The 15,981-nt window shown below is 39.0% G+C and overlaps 1 protein-coding gene across 11 annotated transcripts in view; it reads left to right on the top strand.

Annotated features, from left to right (window-relative positions):
* Window positions 1-15,981, top strand: part of greb1l (GREB1 like retinoic acid receptor coactivator) — a 295,802-nt gene that overhangs the window by 181,201 nt on the left and 98,620 nt on the right. For all 11 annotated transcript variants that reach the window (XM_069921708.1, XM_069921709.1, XM_069921699.1 and 8 more), the window contains 5 exons: window positions 879-1,016; window positions 2,660-2,845; window positions 5,480-5,806; window positions 7,771-7,899; window positions 13,125-13,259. In XM_069921708.1, the coding sequence (XP_069777809.1) occupies window positions 879-1,016; window positions 2,660-2,845; window positions 5,480-5,806; window positions 7,771-7,899; window positions 13,125-13,259 (915 nt within the window). The remainder of the gene's footprint in view (window positions 1-878; window positions 1,017-2,659; window positions 2,846-5,479; window positions 5,807-7,770; window positions 7,900-13,124; window positions 13,260-15,981) is intronic.

The raw sequence follows: 15,981 nt of genomic DNA on the forward strand, positions 1-15,981 counted from the left end.
CACATCGATGTGCTGGATATCAGCAGTAAGAAAGAGACTTTCACTATCAACTGCCTCAAGTCAGCACATCTGGACATTAGTCAACCTGTCTCCATTCAGCCTCCATGATACAGAGGCTTCTGAAAGCGGTGAACAATGCTTCAATCACCAGTTCTGGGGGGGGGGTGGGGGAGGGTTGTTGGTGTGTAGCACCCCACTAACCGGGATGTAACCTTCATCCCAGGTGACCACCTGTGTGGCAGGAAACAATGAGCAATGGCGGGAATGCTGACCAATCTGAGGCCGGTGCTGCTGTGACATCACTCCTGGGATCAGCAGCAGGGAGGGAATATAAACAGAACTGCCAGTGCATTAAATCAGTCTTTGACTTCAACTTCTTGGGTGTGTGTCATTCTTTCCACACTTTTCCGTAGCGTGCACGTAATACAGTCAATATTTCAGACCTGAACCCTGCTTCGGAACAGCTGAAAATTAGGCAAATGCTCAAATATAAAGGTTGAGTGGGGCGACGGAAGGGGAAAACGAGAAGGTAGAGGAGCACAGACTAATGAGTAAAAGGTAACAGGTGGGAATATAGAAGTGATTAGGGGAGGAGAATGAAGAAAAGAATGATAGAAGGAAGGAAATGAGTTGGGAACCTGGAGGAAGTGACTCAGAGGTATGAGGGAAAGAGAGACTGGAGGAGGGGAAAATTCATATTGATACCGCCTGGTTGGAGACAGCCTAGACAGTGTACAAGGTGTTCCTCTTTCTTAAGTAAATATGCGTTAAATCATTTTAGTTCATTTTAATACTATGAAACATAACTGTGTGTAGGAATAACATCTTAACATATTTTTCAGGAAGAACTGAGGCTTCTTCTTTGTTTGTCTCCATAGATGCTGTGTTACCAATACCTGTTCTTCAGCCAGTGCCACCTGGTGTTTTGCAACCACAAGCAATTCCTGCAGGGGAAACTGTGATCATTCCTGAAAATTTATTGAATAATTCTGGAGTGAGACCTGTTATTCTGATAGGTACGTGGCTCATTTATCTTTCTCATTTATCTACTCGTATTAGGTGAGGTCCCATAAAACTGGAGAATTCTCAATAATGAATGTTCTTTCGTTCAATGAAGAAAATAATATTATCAGCTGTGAGCTTCGCCGCGGTCATAAAGAAGCGATGGGGGAGAATATTTAGGATTTATGAACATTTGGAAAGCGTGATCAGTTTAGAGTTAGTCAACATGCCTTTGGGGCAGGTCATGTCTTATAAATTTGAATGAGATTTTTAATTAAAAAAAAATTTTTTAGACATACAGCACAGTTACAAACCTTTACGGTCCATGAATCTGTGCTGCCCAATTTACACCCAATTAATCTACAGCCCCCAGTATGTTTGGAATGGTGGGAAGAAACCAGAGCACCTGGGAAAACCTATGCAGACACGAGGAGAATGTAAAAACTCCTTACAGACAGTATGGGATTCAAACTCCAGTCCCAATTCCTGTAAAGGCGTTGCGCTAACTGCTACGCCGACCGTTCTTTGAAGAGATGATGGTGGTTGATAAGGGTAATGCAGTAGATTGTTGTCTGCATGGACTTTAGTAAGACATTTGACAAAACCTCTGTGGTACCCTAATCCAGAAGGAAAAAATGCACGAGATCCACAGTGAATTGATACCTTGGATTCGGAATTGGCTTGCCCATGGAAGACAGATGATAGTGGTAGGAGGGTGGTATTACACTAATGGATTGATGTTGGGACCCTTGTGGTTTGTAATCTGTACGAATGACTTGGATGAAAAAAGTAACTGTATAAGTTAGTAAGTTTGCAGATGAATCAAGAATTGGTGGTGTTCTGGACAATGAAGAGGGCTATTCAATAATATAACAGGATATAGTTGCAGATATAGAGCGATGACGGATGAAGTTTAATCTGGACAAATGTGAATGTTACTCTTTGGAAGGTCAAATGTGAGGAGAAGGTATACAATTACTTGCAGGACACTTCACAGCATTGATGTGTAGTCCATAGTTCCTTGAACATTGCCATACAAGTAAATTGGATGGTAAAGAAGGCATATGACATGCTTGCTTTCATTGGGCAGGGCGTTGAGTGTAAGTGTAAGAAAATGACATTGCAGTGATGGAAAACTATTGTCATTGCCACACTTGGAGTATTATGTGTAATTCTAGTCACCTTATTACAGAAAGGATGTGGAGGCTTTGGAACGAATATAGAAAAGATTTACCAAGACAGTGTCTGGATTTGAGTGTATGAGTTATGGGGAGAGGTAGGGCAAACATGGGCTGTAATCTCTGGAGAATGAGACACTGAGGGGAGATCTGATGGAAGTTTTGCTTCTGAAACATTCATAGGGCTTTAAAAATGCTAACAGCTGACATGCGGCCTCACATTTGTATGGAGGGAATTTGGAGCAAGTGATGGGTTTTGTACAAACTGAAGGCTGTGGCATGCATCAGGGCTTCACTGTGATGGTTGAAGCAGGCACTTTCCATCAAGGAGAGACCTCAGGAGATTAGCACTAGCCACCTTTTCTCATTACTGAGATCAAATCCAGGCCGAGGAGCCAACAATGTGCCCCAATAGAGACAAAATTAATTGGATCTTGAAAATTAAGGAAATACTAAAATATATTTCTTTCCTTTTACAGGTTATGGTGCTTTACCCTATTTTTATGGCAATCTTGGTGATATTGTAATAAGTCCTCTACTTGTGAATTGTTACAAGTTTCCACATCTGACTTCAGTAGAGCTAGAACAGCTGGGAGTTTGCAACAGCCATATCCTAACAGTGGAAAACATGATTCTCTTAACAATACAATATCTGATTCATCTTGGTAAGATTTAAGGAGCTTACGAGAAATATATTGCTTGTACCAATTAGTTTAATTCTACTCTACTTGCAAATGAGATCTGAAAGGATTTATTGCCAACACACTGAAGTTGATCTGTGCTGGAGTTTGTGGAGCCCACAGATGGATAGCTGATAACATTTTCTGTGAATTTAGTTGCATTTATAGTGGGAACCACAGAAACTCCCAAATAATTTTAGAATCCCTTTACTTTTATGCATGAGTGCATTGTTGTACTCTAATATATTAAAAAGTGAACCATTGAAATAAATTAGTAATGAGATTTTATGGTGTTTTGCATTCTGAGGCAGGTGTTTGCTCTGGTCAGTTTGTATAATAAAATCTATATTTAATATATATTTATACATTCTACAGCTCATATGGAGTTTGTCTTTTCTGTTCAATTCATTTCATAACTGCAAAGAAATGAAACAGTTTAAAACACATGCTTTAAACCCTGAGCAATAACTAAATGAGGCTGATAAGCGACAAGTAGCATTTGCAACACAATCTTCTGGTAACAGCCATCTACAAGAAGTGAGTCACTATTCCTCCTTTAAAATTCATATTGTAAATATACAAGCATCATTGCACTGAATGCCATTATCAACCAGAAATTTAATTTGCACAAATGCTGAGTCTGTAAGAGGACAACCATATCTAACTACCCAAAGCCATTTTCTATCTTAATGGGAATGGACAGATTAGGTGTATTGGTCTTTGTTTTCTCTGTTAACTCATTTTTGTATCTTTTCTACCATGGGCCCTTTCATCTCATGAGATTTAATTTTGTAAGTAAGCCTCTCTAATTGGTTCTTTTGTTAATTGTCTGAAAAGCAATGTTTAATGGCAAAAATTAGCATTGCAAATGATAATGTTCCTTTGCACAAAATGATCATTGCAGGGATCGGACATCCTGTAGAACAAGTTGAGTCAAAAACTTTGGGTTAATATTAATTTAATGAAGAATTGGATTTGTTGATGGAGGAATGCTAGGGATGAGTGGAGATAGAAGAGTCTCCTCAAATAATTTTAGATAATAAATTCCAATGTTCATTGCTGAAAGTTCATAGCACTTGCAGAGACAGATTTTTTTTAATGAGACATTCACTAAAAAAATGCAAACTTTATTGTCCATCCCCAAGTGATCCCTGAATTGAAGAATTTGGTTATTTTAGTAGACAAGTAAAAGTCACCCCATGTTGATATGTGTGGAGTCCTTCATGGGATGTGAGATTTACTTCTGAAATTCACTGCAGTCTGATCTTCATCATTCATATGTCTTTTATTCCACAGTAATTATATTCCTAAATGGGATTCAAACTTGCACCTTTGCACCACTGCTTTTGGTAATCCAGTGATATACCATAAATATTCGGGTATAATGCGTTCCGTGTATAATGTGACACCCCCCCCCCCCCCCCACCATTTATGAGGGGAAAAAGGGAGAAAAATTTTACCCCTGTGTAAAATTCGACCCTCCCCTCCCCTCACCCGCCTGAGTTGCACTGCCGACTACCCCTTGCCCACTCGCCCGAGTCGCGCTGCCGACTACCACTCGCCCGAGTTGCAGAAATTAAAAAAAATTTTTACTCTCATATATAATGTGATTTCCCCCCTCCCCCCCCCCCCCCCCATTTTTGAGTGGAGAAAGGGGGAAAAGTTTTCCACATTATACTCGAATATTTACGGTAATTGCATTCTACTCGAAGAATGCCTGTTCCCATCCAGCAACAGGCATTATTTCCATTACAGCAAATGAATTACTCCCATTTAATTTTTATTATCTTGCCTTCACTAACTACTCTTTGATCTCTGTGGATAACAGTTTAGCTAATTTAAAGTAATAATTGGAATAGCTCAACATCGGCTTTATGATGCACCAGGCAATTTCATAAGTCCTTTAGAGCTACCAAAGTGACTTTTATTCCATTGGTCAGGAATGCATTCTTCATGCAAGAATTACCAGCATTAACTTACATTTTGCTAATCTGTGACTTGGAATATCTTGGCATGTATCATGAGCGAAATGCATATCACTATCTTTACCCTGAACTAGTATTGGAAAGAAAAATACATTAAATCCTTAAATTTGCATATTGACCTTTCGTAGATTGGGGAATTTGCAATCAAAACTCTCCCGATTAGTATTTCTGGTGAAGCAGCATGACAAAACAAGTGCCATTCTGAGCCACATCCAAGCATTGCAGTGCCCTGTTAAAATTTTGAACAAGATAACAAAAAAAGATAACTTTCCCTATCTATGTATTTTGCTCTAAGTAAGTACTGAATATCTAACTAAACAGCCAGTGTTGAGGCCCGTCCCTGTGTCCAGCTGACCTACCACCTTGAGAAGATTCGGGGTAAATCTCGCAGCAAATAAAAGTCTTCATCACCTCTGCAAACCCTGTCCATAAACTAATCTCCCAGAGTCGGCAGGAATAAATATTTGCAATTTTCAGGATTCGTGGCCATTCCTGGGAAGTTTATCTTGCAAAGGCTCTGGATTTACTGCATTTCAGAAGTCAAGTATGTGTAATTGGTGACATTTGTGTTATCTGATGTCATTTATCTATATATTTCACATTTCAATAATTATGACATATTTCCTTACATCAGGTCCAGACCAAATGCCTCTCAGGGAAGAATTTGAACAGATTATGCTGAAAGCTATTCAGGATTCAAGCCTCAAAGACAGATCCTTACAACTGGGAGGCCCTTGTTCCACCGTATCTCCAGGACAGCTACCTTGGCTTGCACGTCTTGCTGCCAGCGTTTCAAGAGATTTGGTGCAAGTTGTTTTTTCCCAGAATTCTCTGGCAGAAGGCATTTCAGAGACCTTAAGAACATTTAGTGAAGTACCTCTTCAACAGAAAGTACCTAACTACGTGGTCGTCATTTGTTCATCAAAGATCAGAGGCAATGAATTTTGTGTCATAGTTTTAGGTAAGTGGCACTCTAAATCTGTTCAAAATTAACCCGCTAAAACAAAAGGTAAACTCAAACTAAGCATAGTAATAGTAATGAATAGTTTCTTCATTAAACTGTTACCTAGGGATTACAAGTGTTGTGATTGATATGTTAATAAAAATATTCTTCCAAACATTGAATTTACCTCCTTTCTGCCATTTAATTTAAATGATCAGTTGCTTATTTTACAGAATGTCTAGCCTGCATGTTATCAAAAATGGTTGTGGCCAAGTAGCAGCTTTCAGATTTTGGCTAAACATTTGACATATGGCTGTACAGTAAATGGGTTCAGTGCAAGGCTATTGTAAGAATAGCCACAACATTGCCCTTCAAAGATTCTGCCCTTGCCCATGGAACATGCAGCTGACTTTCCTAGCCAAGACAATTCAAAGACAGATCCTTACAACTGGGAGGCCCTTGTTCCACCGTATCTCCAGGACAGCTACCTTGACTTGCATGTCTTGCTGCCAGCGTTTCAAGAGATTTGGTGCAAGTTGTTTTTTCCCAGAATTCTCTGGCAGAAGGCATTTCAGAGACCTTAAGAACATTTAGTGAAGTACCTCTTCAACAGAAAGTGCCTAACTATGTGGTAGTCATTTGTTCATCAAAGATCAGAAGCAACAAATTTTGTGTCATAGTTTTAGAGAGAGTCATCCTGTTGAAGGGTAGAAATGGGTTTAATTTGAATGCCTTACAGTTGAATTGGGATCCTGGCCAGGAGGATGCAAATGATTTGTTAAGGCGGATAGGCTAGAAAGACTGCTGGGGAAAATAGCCACTTTCTTAACAATCATCCTGAATTTTTGGAACGACCATCCAGATTTTGTTGGCTTTGGAAGGGCTCAGAATAACCTTTAGTGCAGCTATTTGCACATCCTATGAGTAGTGGGCTCGAACCACATCTTCCTGCAACACACCCTATGTGTCTGTCACATTCTTCTCTGTTGTAATACCCACATTTTGGCCCTATTAGTACTGTACTCCCTGTGTATCTTATCTAGTGTGGTGATCCTATTGTGGCGCCCATAGTCCAATATTTTTGATATCGGACTCTCTAATCAGTGATTACCCTGGAGTAACCCAAATACAGAATTCCCTCTTCAGTGGTCCTTGTGTCTTAATTCCCCAATATTTCTTTTCAAAATAGCTCAGTCCTTAGCTGAAGTATTTGTTTAATTATTTAATCTTAGCCAAGTTGAAATTGAAACATGTGATGTGTAGTCAGCTATAAAACCTGATCTTCTAGTAAACAGTAATGAAATAACTACAGGAAAGTGTTATAAACATGAAGAATGGTGAACTGCTGTCCTGCTGTAGCCATAATTATCTAAACTGTCTGTGTGCAATATTGCACAAGATGATAGCTTAGGTTTCTGTCATAGCTGCTGGAGAAAGAATAGCACATGCGATATAACCACTAGAAATTACTTTGCAATAGAGATCCTTTTCCAGATCAAGTTAGAATGGATACAAACTTGATCCTGGAGTTTTTAGGAGTTTGGCAGGATTTTTGCAGGAATTCTGATGAGAGGTTGATAGAGCCTTATTAAATATTGATATGTCTGGTGTTCACTAATTTTCTGACTTGCCTGGGAAGATGAAGAACCGCTTCACTCACCTTGTAAGGAAAATTGCAAGGTGACTCTTATTTATCATATGAACTGCTGAGCTCAGCAGATTCACCATGATACTGTTCTATCTCATAGATATCATCAGATGATTACATTTTGCTGTAATGCAAAAGCTGTTGGTGAATAATTAAGCAAGATGTTCAAAATTTCTTCAATCTTTTATCTTGTTAAACTGTTGAAGTTATCAGTCAATACTGAACTGAAATAAAAATGTAAACATTTAGCTGCATATTTTATAAAATGTTACTAACTTCAGCTGTATACAACTGTGTGCCCAACCAAGGCAATGAAAAAATCTATTTTCTTCAGGTCACTATCAATCCAGAGTGTTGGCAGAGAGTATGCTCACCACAACTGAATTTTTGAAGGAAATCAGCTATGAGTTAATTACAGGAAAAGTCAGTATTTTAGCATCCCATTTCAAAACATCCCCCTTTGGTAAGTGTTTCAATCAGATATATCTTATGTACATGTTTCATCTTAAAACATCTGGTAATTGTTCTTTATTTTGAGTAAAGCATTGAATTCTTTGAGGAAAGTTTGAGTATCTTTTGGCCAGTTGAGGAAGACGTTACCCAATTATCACCTAGGCATTCAATGATTTGTTTGGTTTTGAGTTTTGGATCTACCATGAGGTAATTCATGTAAATCTATAAATTAGTTTCATTTAATATCTTTAAGAATGCCCCTTTCAATTTCTTACAAGAAATTCTGGCTTGAGATGCAGGATGTTAGTTAGCAAATTCAGATTTATCACATCTATTGACTGGCTGTAAATTAAATTTGTATTCTAAGCAGTTGTTCAATTTCACAACAGGTCATGCAATTTAAAATCAGGAGTGAAAAACTGAAGTCTGCAGTCACTGTGATTGTATTAAAAACAAACAGTAAATGTTGGAGGAACTCAGCTGGTTTTGCAGTGTCCATTGTGTCTCAATAAAGCGAGAGAGAAAGGTAGAAGAATGGGAGGGAGAGGAGTCCAGACCAACAAACAAAAGATGTTAATAGTATATGATGAGGGAAGGTGAGAATTGATTTTGGATCTGTGAAAGGAGACTGAGAGATAAGAAAGAGAGACAGACAGAACTAGAGGAAAGGAGACATGGGGATGAAGTTGCGGGGGGAGGGGGGAGAGGGTGGTGTGGTGGTAGTGAAGAATGGCTCAGATCCAAAGCAACAGTAATATATCTTTACCTCCTATCGACCCTTTGAGATTGGGTGAGTCCCTCCAAATTTACTGTGTGTTTTATTAAAATCAGGACCTCTTGATTGCTTGTCCATTGGTATAATTGTTCAGCAGTTGTGCCCACAATTGGAATATTGACACATTTCAGTAGCTGATTATGTCCTGGACAGTGTCATCAAGTTTGCAGATGACAAGACAGTGATTCACCTCATTAGCAGCATTTTAATGAGTCACATTACAGAGAAGAAGTGAAAAATCACATGTTATGGTGTGAGTGTCAATGTGGACAAGAGAAAGGAGATAATTGTGGACTTCAGGAGGACAAGAGATGACCAGCCTGCACTACGTATTAATAGCTCAGTAATGGAGAGCATTGAGTTCTTTGGAGTCCACTTAAGAAGTGACCTAACCTGGTCAGACAACATCTCATTTGTCAGGAAGGTGCAACAGCAACGGCACTTCCTGAGAAGAATGAGGTGGGCAAGGCCTCCATCTTGTCAACTTTCTACAGGAAATCTATCAAAAGCATTCTGGCCAGTTGCATCACAGTGTGGTACAGTTAGTGTTGAGCATTGCATTGGAGGTCAATCCACAGGACCATAAGAGGGGTGGAGATGATCACTGAGGTCTGCCTCCCCCGCATCGACTTGATCTACCGGGATTGTTGTTTGAAGAGGGCTTTCAAAATAATTGTGGACCCCTACCACCCATGACTGACCTCCATGCCAGTGTCTTGATCAGGCCCTTGGTGCACCTTCTTTGCACTGACAACCTGACCCCTCTCCACGTCAGTGTTCCGGTCGAGACCTCAGCAGACCTTTCTTTATATTTGAATCCCATTCGTGAGCACTGTAATAGCATTCCTTGCTGGTATGCTTACTGTGTCGCCATCATAATTAACCCCACTCCCGCAAGTTTACAGATAAGCCTTACTAATATACATAATACTAGTAAAGATAAAGATTCTTACTATGCAGTGAGACAGTTTGGGAGAGTCACCCCAGCAACAAGCAGCACTGGCCAACTCTTCATCCTGGGCACCGCCATTTTATTCAAGTGAAACTTTATTCAAACAGCTGCTGTGGGCAGAGCACGCCCGGGGCGCTCTGCTGGCTGAATGCTTTCTCCCTTCTTCATTAAGGTTGTGCGTTTCTTCGGAGAATGTTTACTTTTACCATTTTAAACTTTTAAATATTTTTATTTAAAACTTTATTCTTATTGATTGAAAGTTATTTACTTATTTATTTCCATAATTTTATTTTTGTTGCTTGATTGAGTTTCCAGTTGATTGAATGCTGGATAATGGGGATATTACTGTATCTGGATGGGTGTTTGCATGTTTTTGAACCGAGGAAATCCTATTTCATCAGATTGTACAGTTGGATGATAATAAACTTGAACTTGAATTTCATACAAACCTTGTGACCATCAAGAACTACATGTAACTGACATGTGGTCTGGACGTTTATTGCCTTGCTGTTATTGTTAAAAATTTTTGTATTAATTATCTGAAGTCAATAGAAAATAACTCAAATGTGGTATTAAACAGCCTACTGATTTGCAAACTGCTCACTTGGCACTTCTACCATCAATAGGCAGTCTTTGGTTTGGCCATTTGCATGCCCAGGGATTCAGCAGGCTGCAGCAAATAGGAAACATAGTGTTATCCATCACACGCTTTGAGCTACCTGTCTCAAGAAGGCAGCCAACATCATCACAACCTCTTCTATATGTCCTTTAGGCAGGACGTACAGAAGCCTGAAGTCTAGCATCTCTAGGTTAAAGAATAGTTTTTACCCAATGGCTATCAGGCTCTTGAACCTCCCCTTGCGCTACTCAGGAACCACAAAATATTGAGAAGAAATAGCAGCTTTATGATTTTTGCAATATTAGATGTCTGGAAGAACAACGAAGACACTTTAATGATTATGGCCTTAATGATTCATTATTTGTGTTGCTCTGTTTCTGGGCATGTGCTTTATGAAGATTTTGCTCTATCTTGTCTTCAATACAAGAGAAAAAGGGGAACAATTCTAGTGAAGCAATCAGATAGGGTTGAGAATATCTGTCTGTCAGCAGTCAACCAGTTACGCAAGATGTTCGTGGAAACTTGCCATGGAAATAAGTTGAATTCAAGCTGTCACACAGGAGCTAAACAATTTGCCTGATTTTGATGAACCTAACTTATTCTGAGTTTAGCAGATTTGGCACGAATATTTAATCTAAGACCTGGGATTCATGTATATGTAGTAGTAATGCAATCAGTTAATCAGAGAATTAATTGACATTTTCAACTTGTTGGGCTCAGCAAAGTTTGAAAATTGTTATCCTGAAGAGACAAAACTTGAAAGTTTTGGAAATTGATACTTTGCTGTCATGCTAAATGGATTTAGTTGAACCCTCTTCTGAAAACTGTGCCAGCCACCTGACAAATACATGGCAAGATAATGTCCTGGACAATGTTGCATTGGTTCCCCATGGTTGGTTGATGACAGAGCTCTCCTTGAAGCCATTTTGAGCTTTAGCTCTTCACACACTGAAGGACACAGGCAATAGATTCTGTTATGGTGAAGTACACTTTTCTTGGGTTGTGTTTGTCTCTTAGAGTATTCATGGCTCTGCAGTAGATCTGAGGAATATAAGGAGCAATCACAAAAAGGCTGGTCAAAGAGAGGCATCAAGGGGAATCATCAACAAAGAAAGGCATACAAGAGTGATGGAAGGAAGAGTTAAAGGCACTGAAGCGAATGATGGAGTGGTGAAATTCAGGGCTGCATAAGACACTGAAAATGGGATTGTGAAAGGGCAGAGGAAGGAAACTTGGAAGTATGCAGATGTGTGAAGATAAGAATTTCAAAATTTAGATATGGCTGAAATGGAGCAAGTATAGGTGAAAATGTCCAGTCATGCTGGAAGAACCCAGCCGGTGACATCCACAGGGGGAAATGTACAGTCGAGATTTTGGGTGGAAACGTTCCTTCAGGATTTAGAAAAGAGAGGAAAGATTAGGTGCTCTCTCACACAATATTTTTTAAAATGACAACCCAGAAATCTGTCTCCAAATTTAAGTTCAAATATTTGAGGCAATGGAAGTGAAGGCAAACTTCTTGCAGGTGTTTACCAATAAGTTTCTTTAATCAGCTATCATTAGAAATAATAGCACTGCCTTATTTGAGAGCTACATGCACCTTGGGACCATGTTTGTTTATGTTAAAAATTTTATCTTGTTCTTTTATTCTGACAATATATGGTTGAATGTTCCCAGAAATTGCAGTAATCTATCACTTGTACTTCACTGGGAAGATCAAAAAGCAACAGAAGTTAGATTATGAATATTTCTGTAAAGATCAGCATTAATCTTCCATTGTAATGTCTTAATTCCATTGAAAATGATCCCTAAAATATATTAAAATTTTCTTCAGGAAAATTCATTTTACCATCTTCTGACCACATTCTAGAAGAAAATGGAACAATTTTGGGTTGCATGGTTAGTGTAGCAGTTAACGCAACACTGTTACAGTGCCAGCGACCCATGTCTGAATCTGGCATTATCTGTTAGGAGTTTGTACATTCTTCCCATGTCTGTGTGGGTTTGCTCGGGGTGCTCCAGTTTCTTCTCACCCTTCAAAATGTAGGGGGGGGTTGTTGGTTAATTGGAAGGCATGGCCTGTTTCTGTGCTATATGTCTTTAAAAAAATCTACTCTGGCATAATACTAATATCTAATAATGCCTCTGTAGTTTATAGCTGGAAAAATAAGGTCTAGCTCTCATCCAAGTGCTGCCAATTTTATGATTTCCCATTGGTCATCTTCAGTACAGTGACAAAAATAAGATAAAAAATTCTTATACATCTTGCAGCATAACAGGAGACTGCTTGGCCTATCAAATATATGCCAGCTCGCAAATCACTTCCAATTGTCCTATTTCCTAAATTATTTATCTTAACTATTTTCTATCACTTGTCCATTAACCTCCTCCCAACCCTTCACCTGTCACCTTTCCCAGCATGCTCCTGCTATCCACCTCTATTCAGGTTAATTATAGAGCATAATTAATCTACCAATCAACTGTCATTGGGATGCAGGAATCTGGAACCACACTATCTCAGGGAGAATGTGCATACTCCACACAGAGAACACATCAGAAACTGTTCTAATGGAGCACCAACTGCTCTGCCACAATGCTACCCTAGAGAAATTAAAGGGTCTTACAGCATGGAAACAGGCCTAACATGTCCATGCTGAACAATGTGCACTCCTGCTTTAGTCCCACTTTAGTCCATACCTCTCAAAAAAAAGACTAAACTAGGGAATCCATCTATATTTGAAATGTGGTTAAGGAGGTCCTGAGTACACTTTCAAGCTTTAATCGTTTTATTCTTTATGCTATCAGTTTTTCTCATCACTGTGTACCCATGATTCCTAATTTTTGATCTTGTGAATATCCTGAATTAAATGAGCTCTTTTTTCCCCTCAGGTGATCACTTAGACAAATTCCTGGATAAACTTCAGCAAAATAGGAATGATAATGTTGCTATTCCATTCAATGGCAATGTTTCTGAATACATTCCATCAAATGACGCTGCAGCAATGACATCAAAGCAAGGTGTTGGTAAGACGTCTAACTCTGTGGTTATTGTAGATTCGTGTCACGTGCTAAATTTATATTTGGTTCAAGTCTTTGGCTTTTGTTTTATTAGTCTGGTGTGTTAGTGCTGTTACAATTATTTACAATAAATGCATATTGAAAAGATCAGTTTTGTATTATGACAAGCACTGAGTTTTCCTATTGAAAATTGTTTTCTGGTTAATCTACTCACAAAATTTAATAGTTTGGATTACATGGTTATAAAAATGGTGATGCAATTTTTTTTCTTGATTTTATATATGTATAACATACGAAACAGGTCCAGGAATTGGCCATCCAGCCAGTCGAACCTGCTCCGTCATTCAATGTGATAACGACTGATCTGGCCCCACTCACCCACCCATTCCCTTACATGAAGAATACACGTACTGGCAATAATTTAACTTGTAACACTCCTCAGCTACATGTCTAATGCAGGGCTCTACTATGTAAACAGTTCACCGGAGTATTTTCAAAATTCTAATGTCTGCAAAAATCTTACAATGGGGGAGTCATGCTGGTGTCACAATTGTAATGCAGAGAGAAAGAAAATGAGACCTTTTCAGCATGTTCTATTAAAGAAAAATGGACAAACTGCTAAGTTTGAGGTGTAAAATCATGGAATTTCAAACTTAAATCCACAGATTATAACCTTGAAAAATTAAGTCTCTTCTTCTCTATAAATAACCCCCACTAAATCTTGAACCTGCTCTTACATTCAATTAGATTTTGGCCTATCTTGGACATAGGAACAGAAATAGGCTATTCAGCCCAATGAGTCTGCCCCACCCTTTTAATCATGACCTGATCCATTTTCCCACAACCCCCTGTCCGGCCTTCTGCCCAAAACCCTTGCTAATCAAGAACCTGTCAATCTCTTCCTTAAATACACCCAATGATGTGGCCTCCACAGTTGCCTGTGGCAACACATTCCACAGATTTACCACCCTCTGGTTGAAGAAGTTCCTGTTCTAATCGCACACCCTTCAATCCTGAAGTGCCCTCTTGTCCTAATCTCTGCCACCATGAGATTTTTTATATCTACTCTGACCATTGCCTTTTACCATTCAGAATGTTTCAACAAGATCCCCTTCATTCTCCTAAATTTCATTATACAGGCCAAGAGCTGTCAAATGCTCCTCATATGATAACCTTTTCATTTCCAGAATAATCCTTGTGAACCTGTTCTAAAACCTATCCAACGTCAGGGCGCAATTTTTCTTAAATGAGGAACTCAAAACAGCTCACAATACTCCAAGTGAGGTCTCATCAGTGCCTTATAAAGCCTCAACATCACATTTCTGCTCTTGTATTCTATTGAAATAAATACCAACATTGCATTTGCCTTCTTCACCACTGACTCAACCTGGAAGTTTATCTTCAGACTATCCTGCACAAGGACGACCAGGTCACTTTGCATCTGGGTATTTTTAATTTTTTTCCCCTATTTAATAAATAAAGAGTGCCCGTTTATTTTTTTCTACCCAAGTACATGACTGTATACTTTCAGACATTGTATTTCATTTGCCGCTTCTCTGCCCATCCTCCTAATCTGTCTAAGTCCTTGTGCAGCCTCCTTATTTCTTTAACACTTCCTGCTCCTCCACCTACCTTCATATCAACTGCAAACTTGGCCACAAAGCCATTCATTCCATAATACAAATCAATAATATACAACTGTTATGGGTGATATATTTTATATTATAGATAAATAGGTTTTTAAAAGAGAGAGAGAGATTGTGGGGGTTCAGTGTAGGTCACTTCACAAACAGAGTAACAAAACACATCTCATTTAAAATGCAAGAGCTTTGCTGAAGCCAGACATTCAGGCACTAGTGAAATTTGCAAAGACAATGGAACTGCTTTGGAAAGAATTTCAAAAGCAGGTGCAAATGGAAGAGTCTGGGCTCAAGTGCTGATAAAGATCTTTGAAGGATTGGGTTTCGAGCCTTGGGAGGAGAGAGAGAGAGAAAGAAAAAGAAGTCAGTTCTACAGTAGCTTTTGAGGCTGCAATATGGTAAGTTGGCAGGCTTGTTGAAAATCCCATGTTGAAGACGGGTTGTGAGTTCTGAGTTCAGCCTGTTGAAAACCCTTGTAGTCCTTACAGAGGAAATGGCTGGCTAGAGTGTTTCTCCTGAAATAAGAGAAACAAGAGGAACTCTGTGGTGATCTGTAGGAAGTTTTCATTTGGAAAACCCATGATGGGGCAAGTTTCTTCGGCAATCAGTTTGTGTGCATCCAACGAGCAACAAATATCTCTCTGAAACCAACAAAAACCTTCGTGAATGGTAACCATTTACCTTTCAGCACCAGAGCCTGGTGAAAATTCATAAATGTTAAATTCTGTGCCCAATATAAGAATTGCCTGATACCATTGAACTTGAAGAAGTGACAAGTGAATAACTGGACTATTAAAGCACTTTCCTGAACATATACACATTACATACATGTGCACTTAGGGTTATAAGGGGGTTAAGTTAATCATGATAAGATAAAGCTTGATCCTGTTTTCATGATAATTAAAAGTATCCTTTGTTTAAGTAACCATTTGTCTTGGTGAATTTTTATTGCTGCTGGGTTTTGGGGTCCTCTGGACTCTTAACACAAAATAAAAAAAAATGGCCCCAATACTGACCCCTGTGGAACACCACCAGCAACAGGCAGTTAACCAGAATAGGATTCCTGTATTCTGACTCTCTGCTTTCTG

Source organism: Narcine bancroftii, chromosome 2 (genome assembly GCF_036971445.1).
Source record: "Narcine bancroftii isolate sNarBan1 chromosome 2, sNarBan1.hap1, whole genome shotgun sequence".
Lineage (NCBI taxonomy): Eukaryota > Metazoa > Chordata > Chondrichthyes > Torpediniformes > Narcinidae > Narcine > Narcine bancroftii.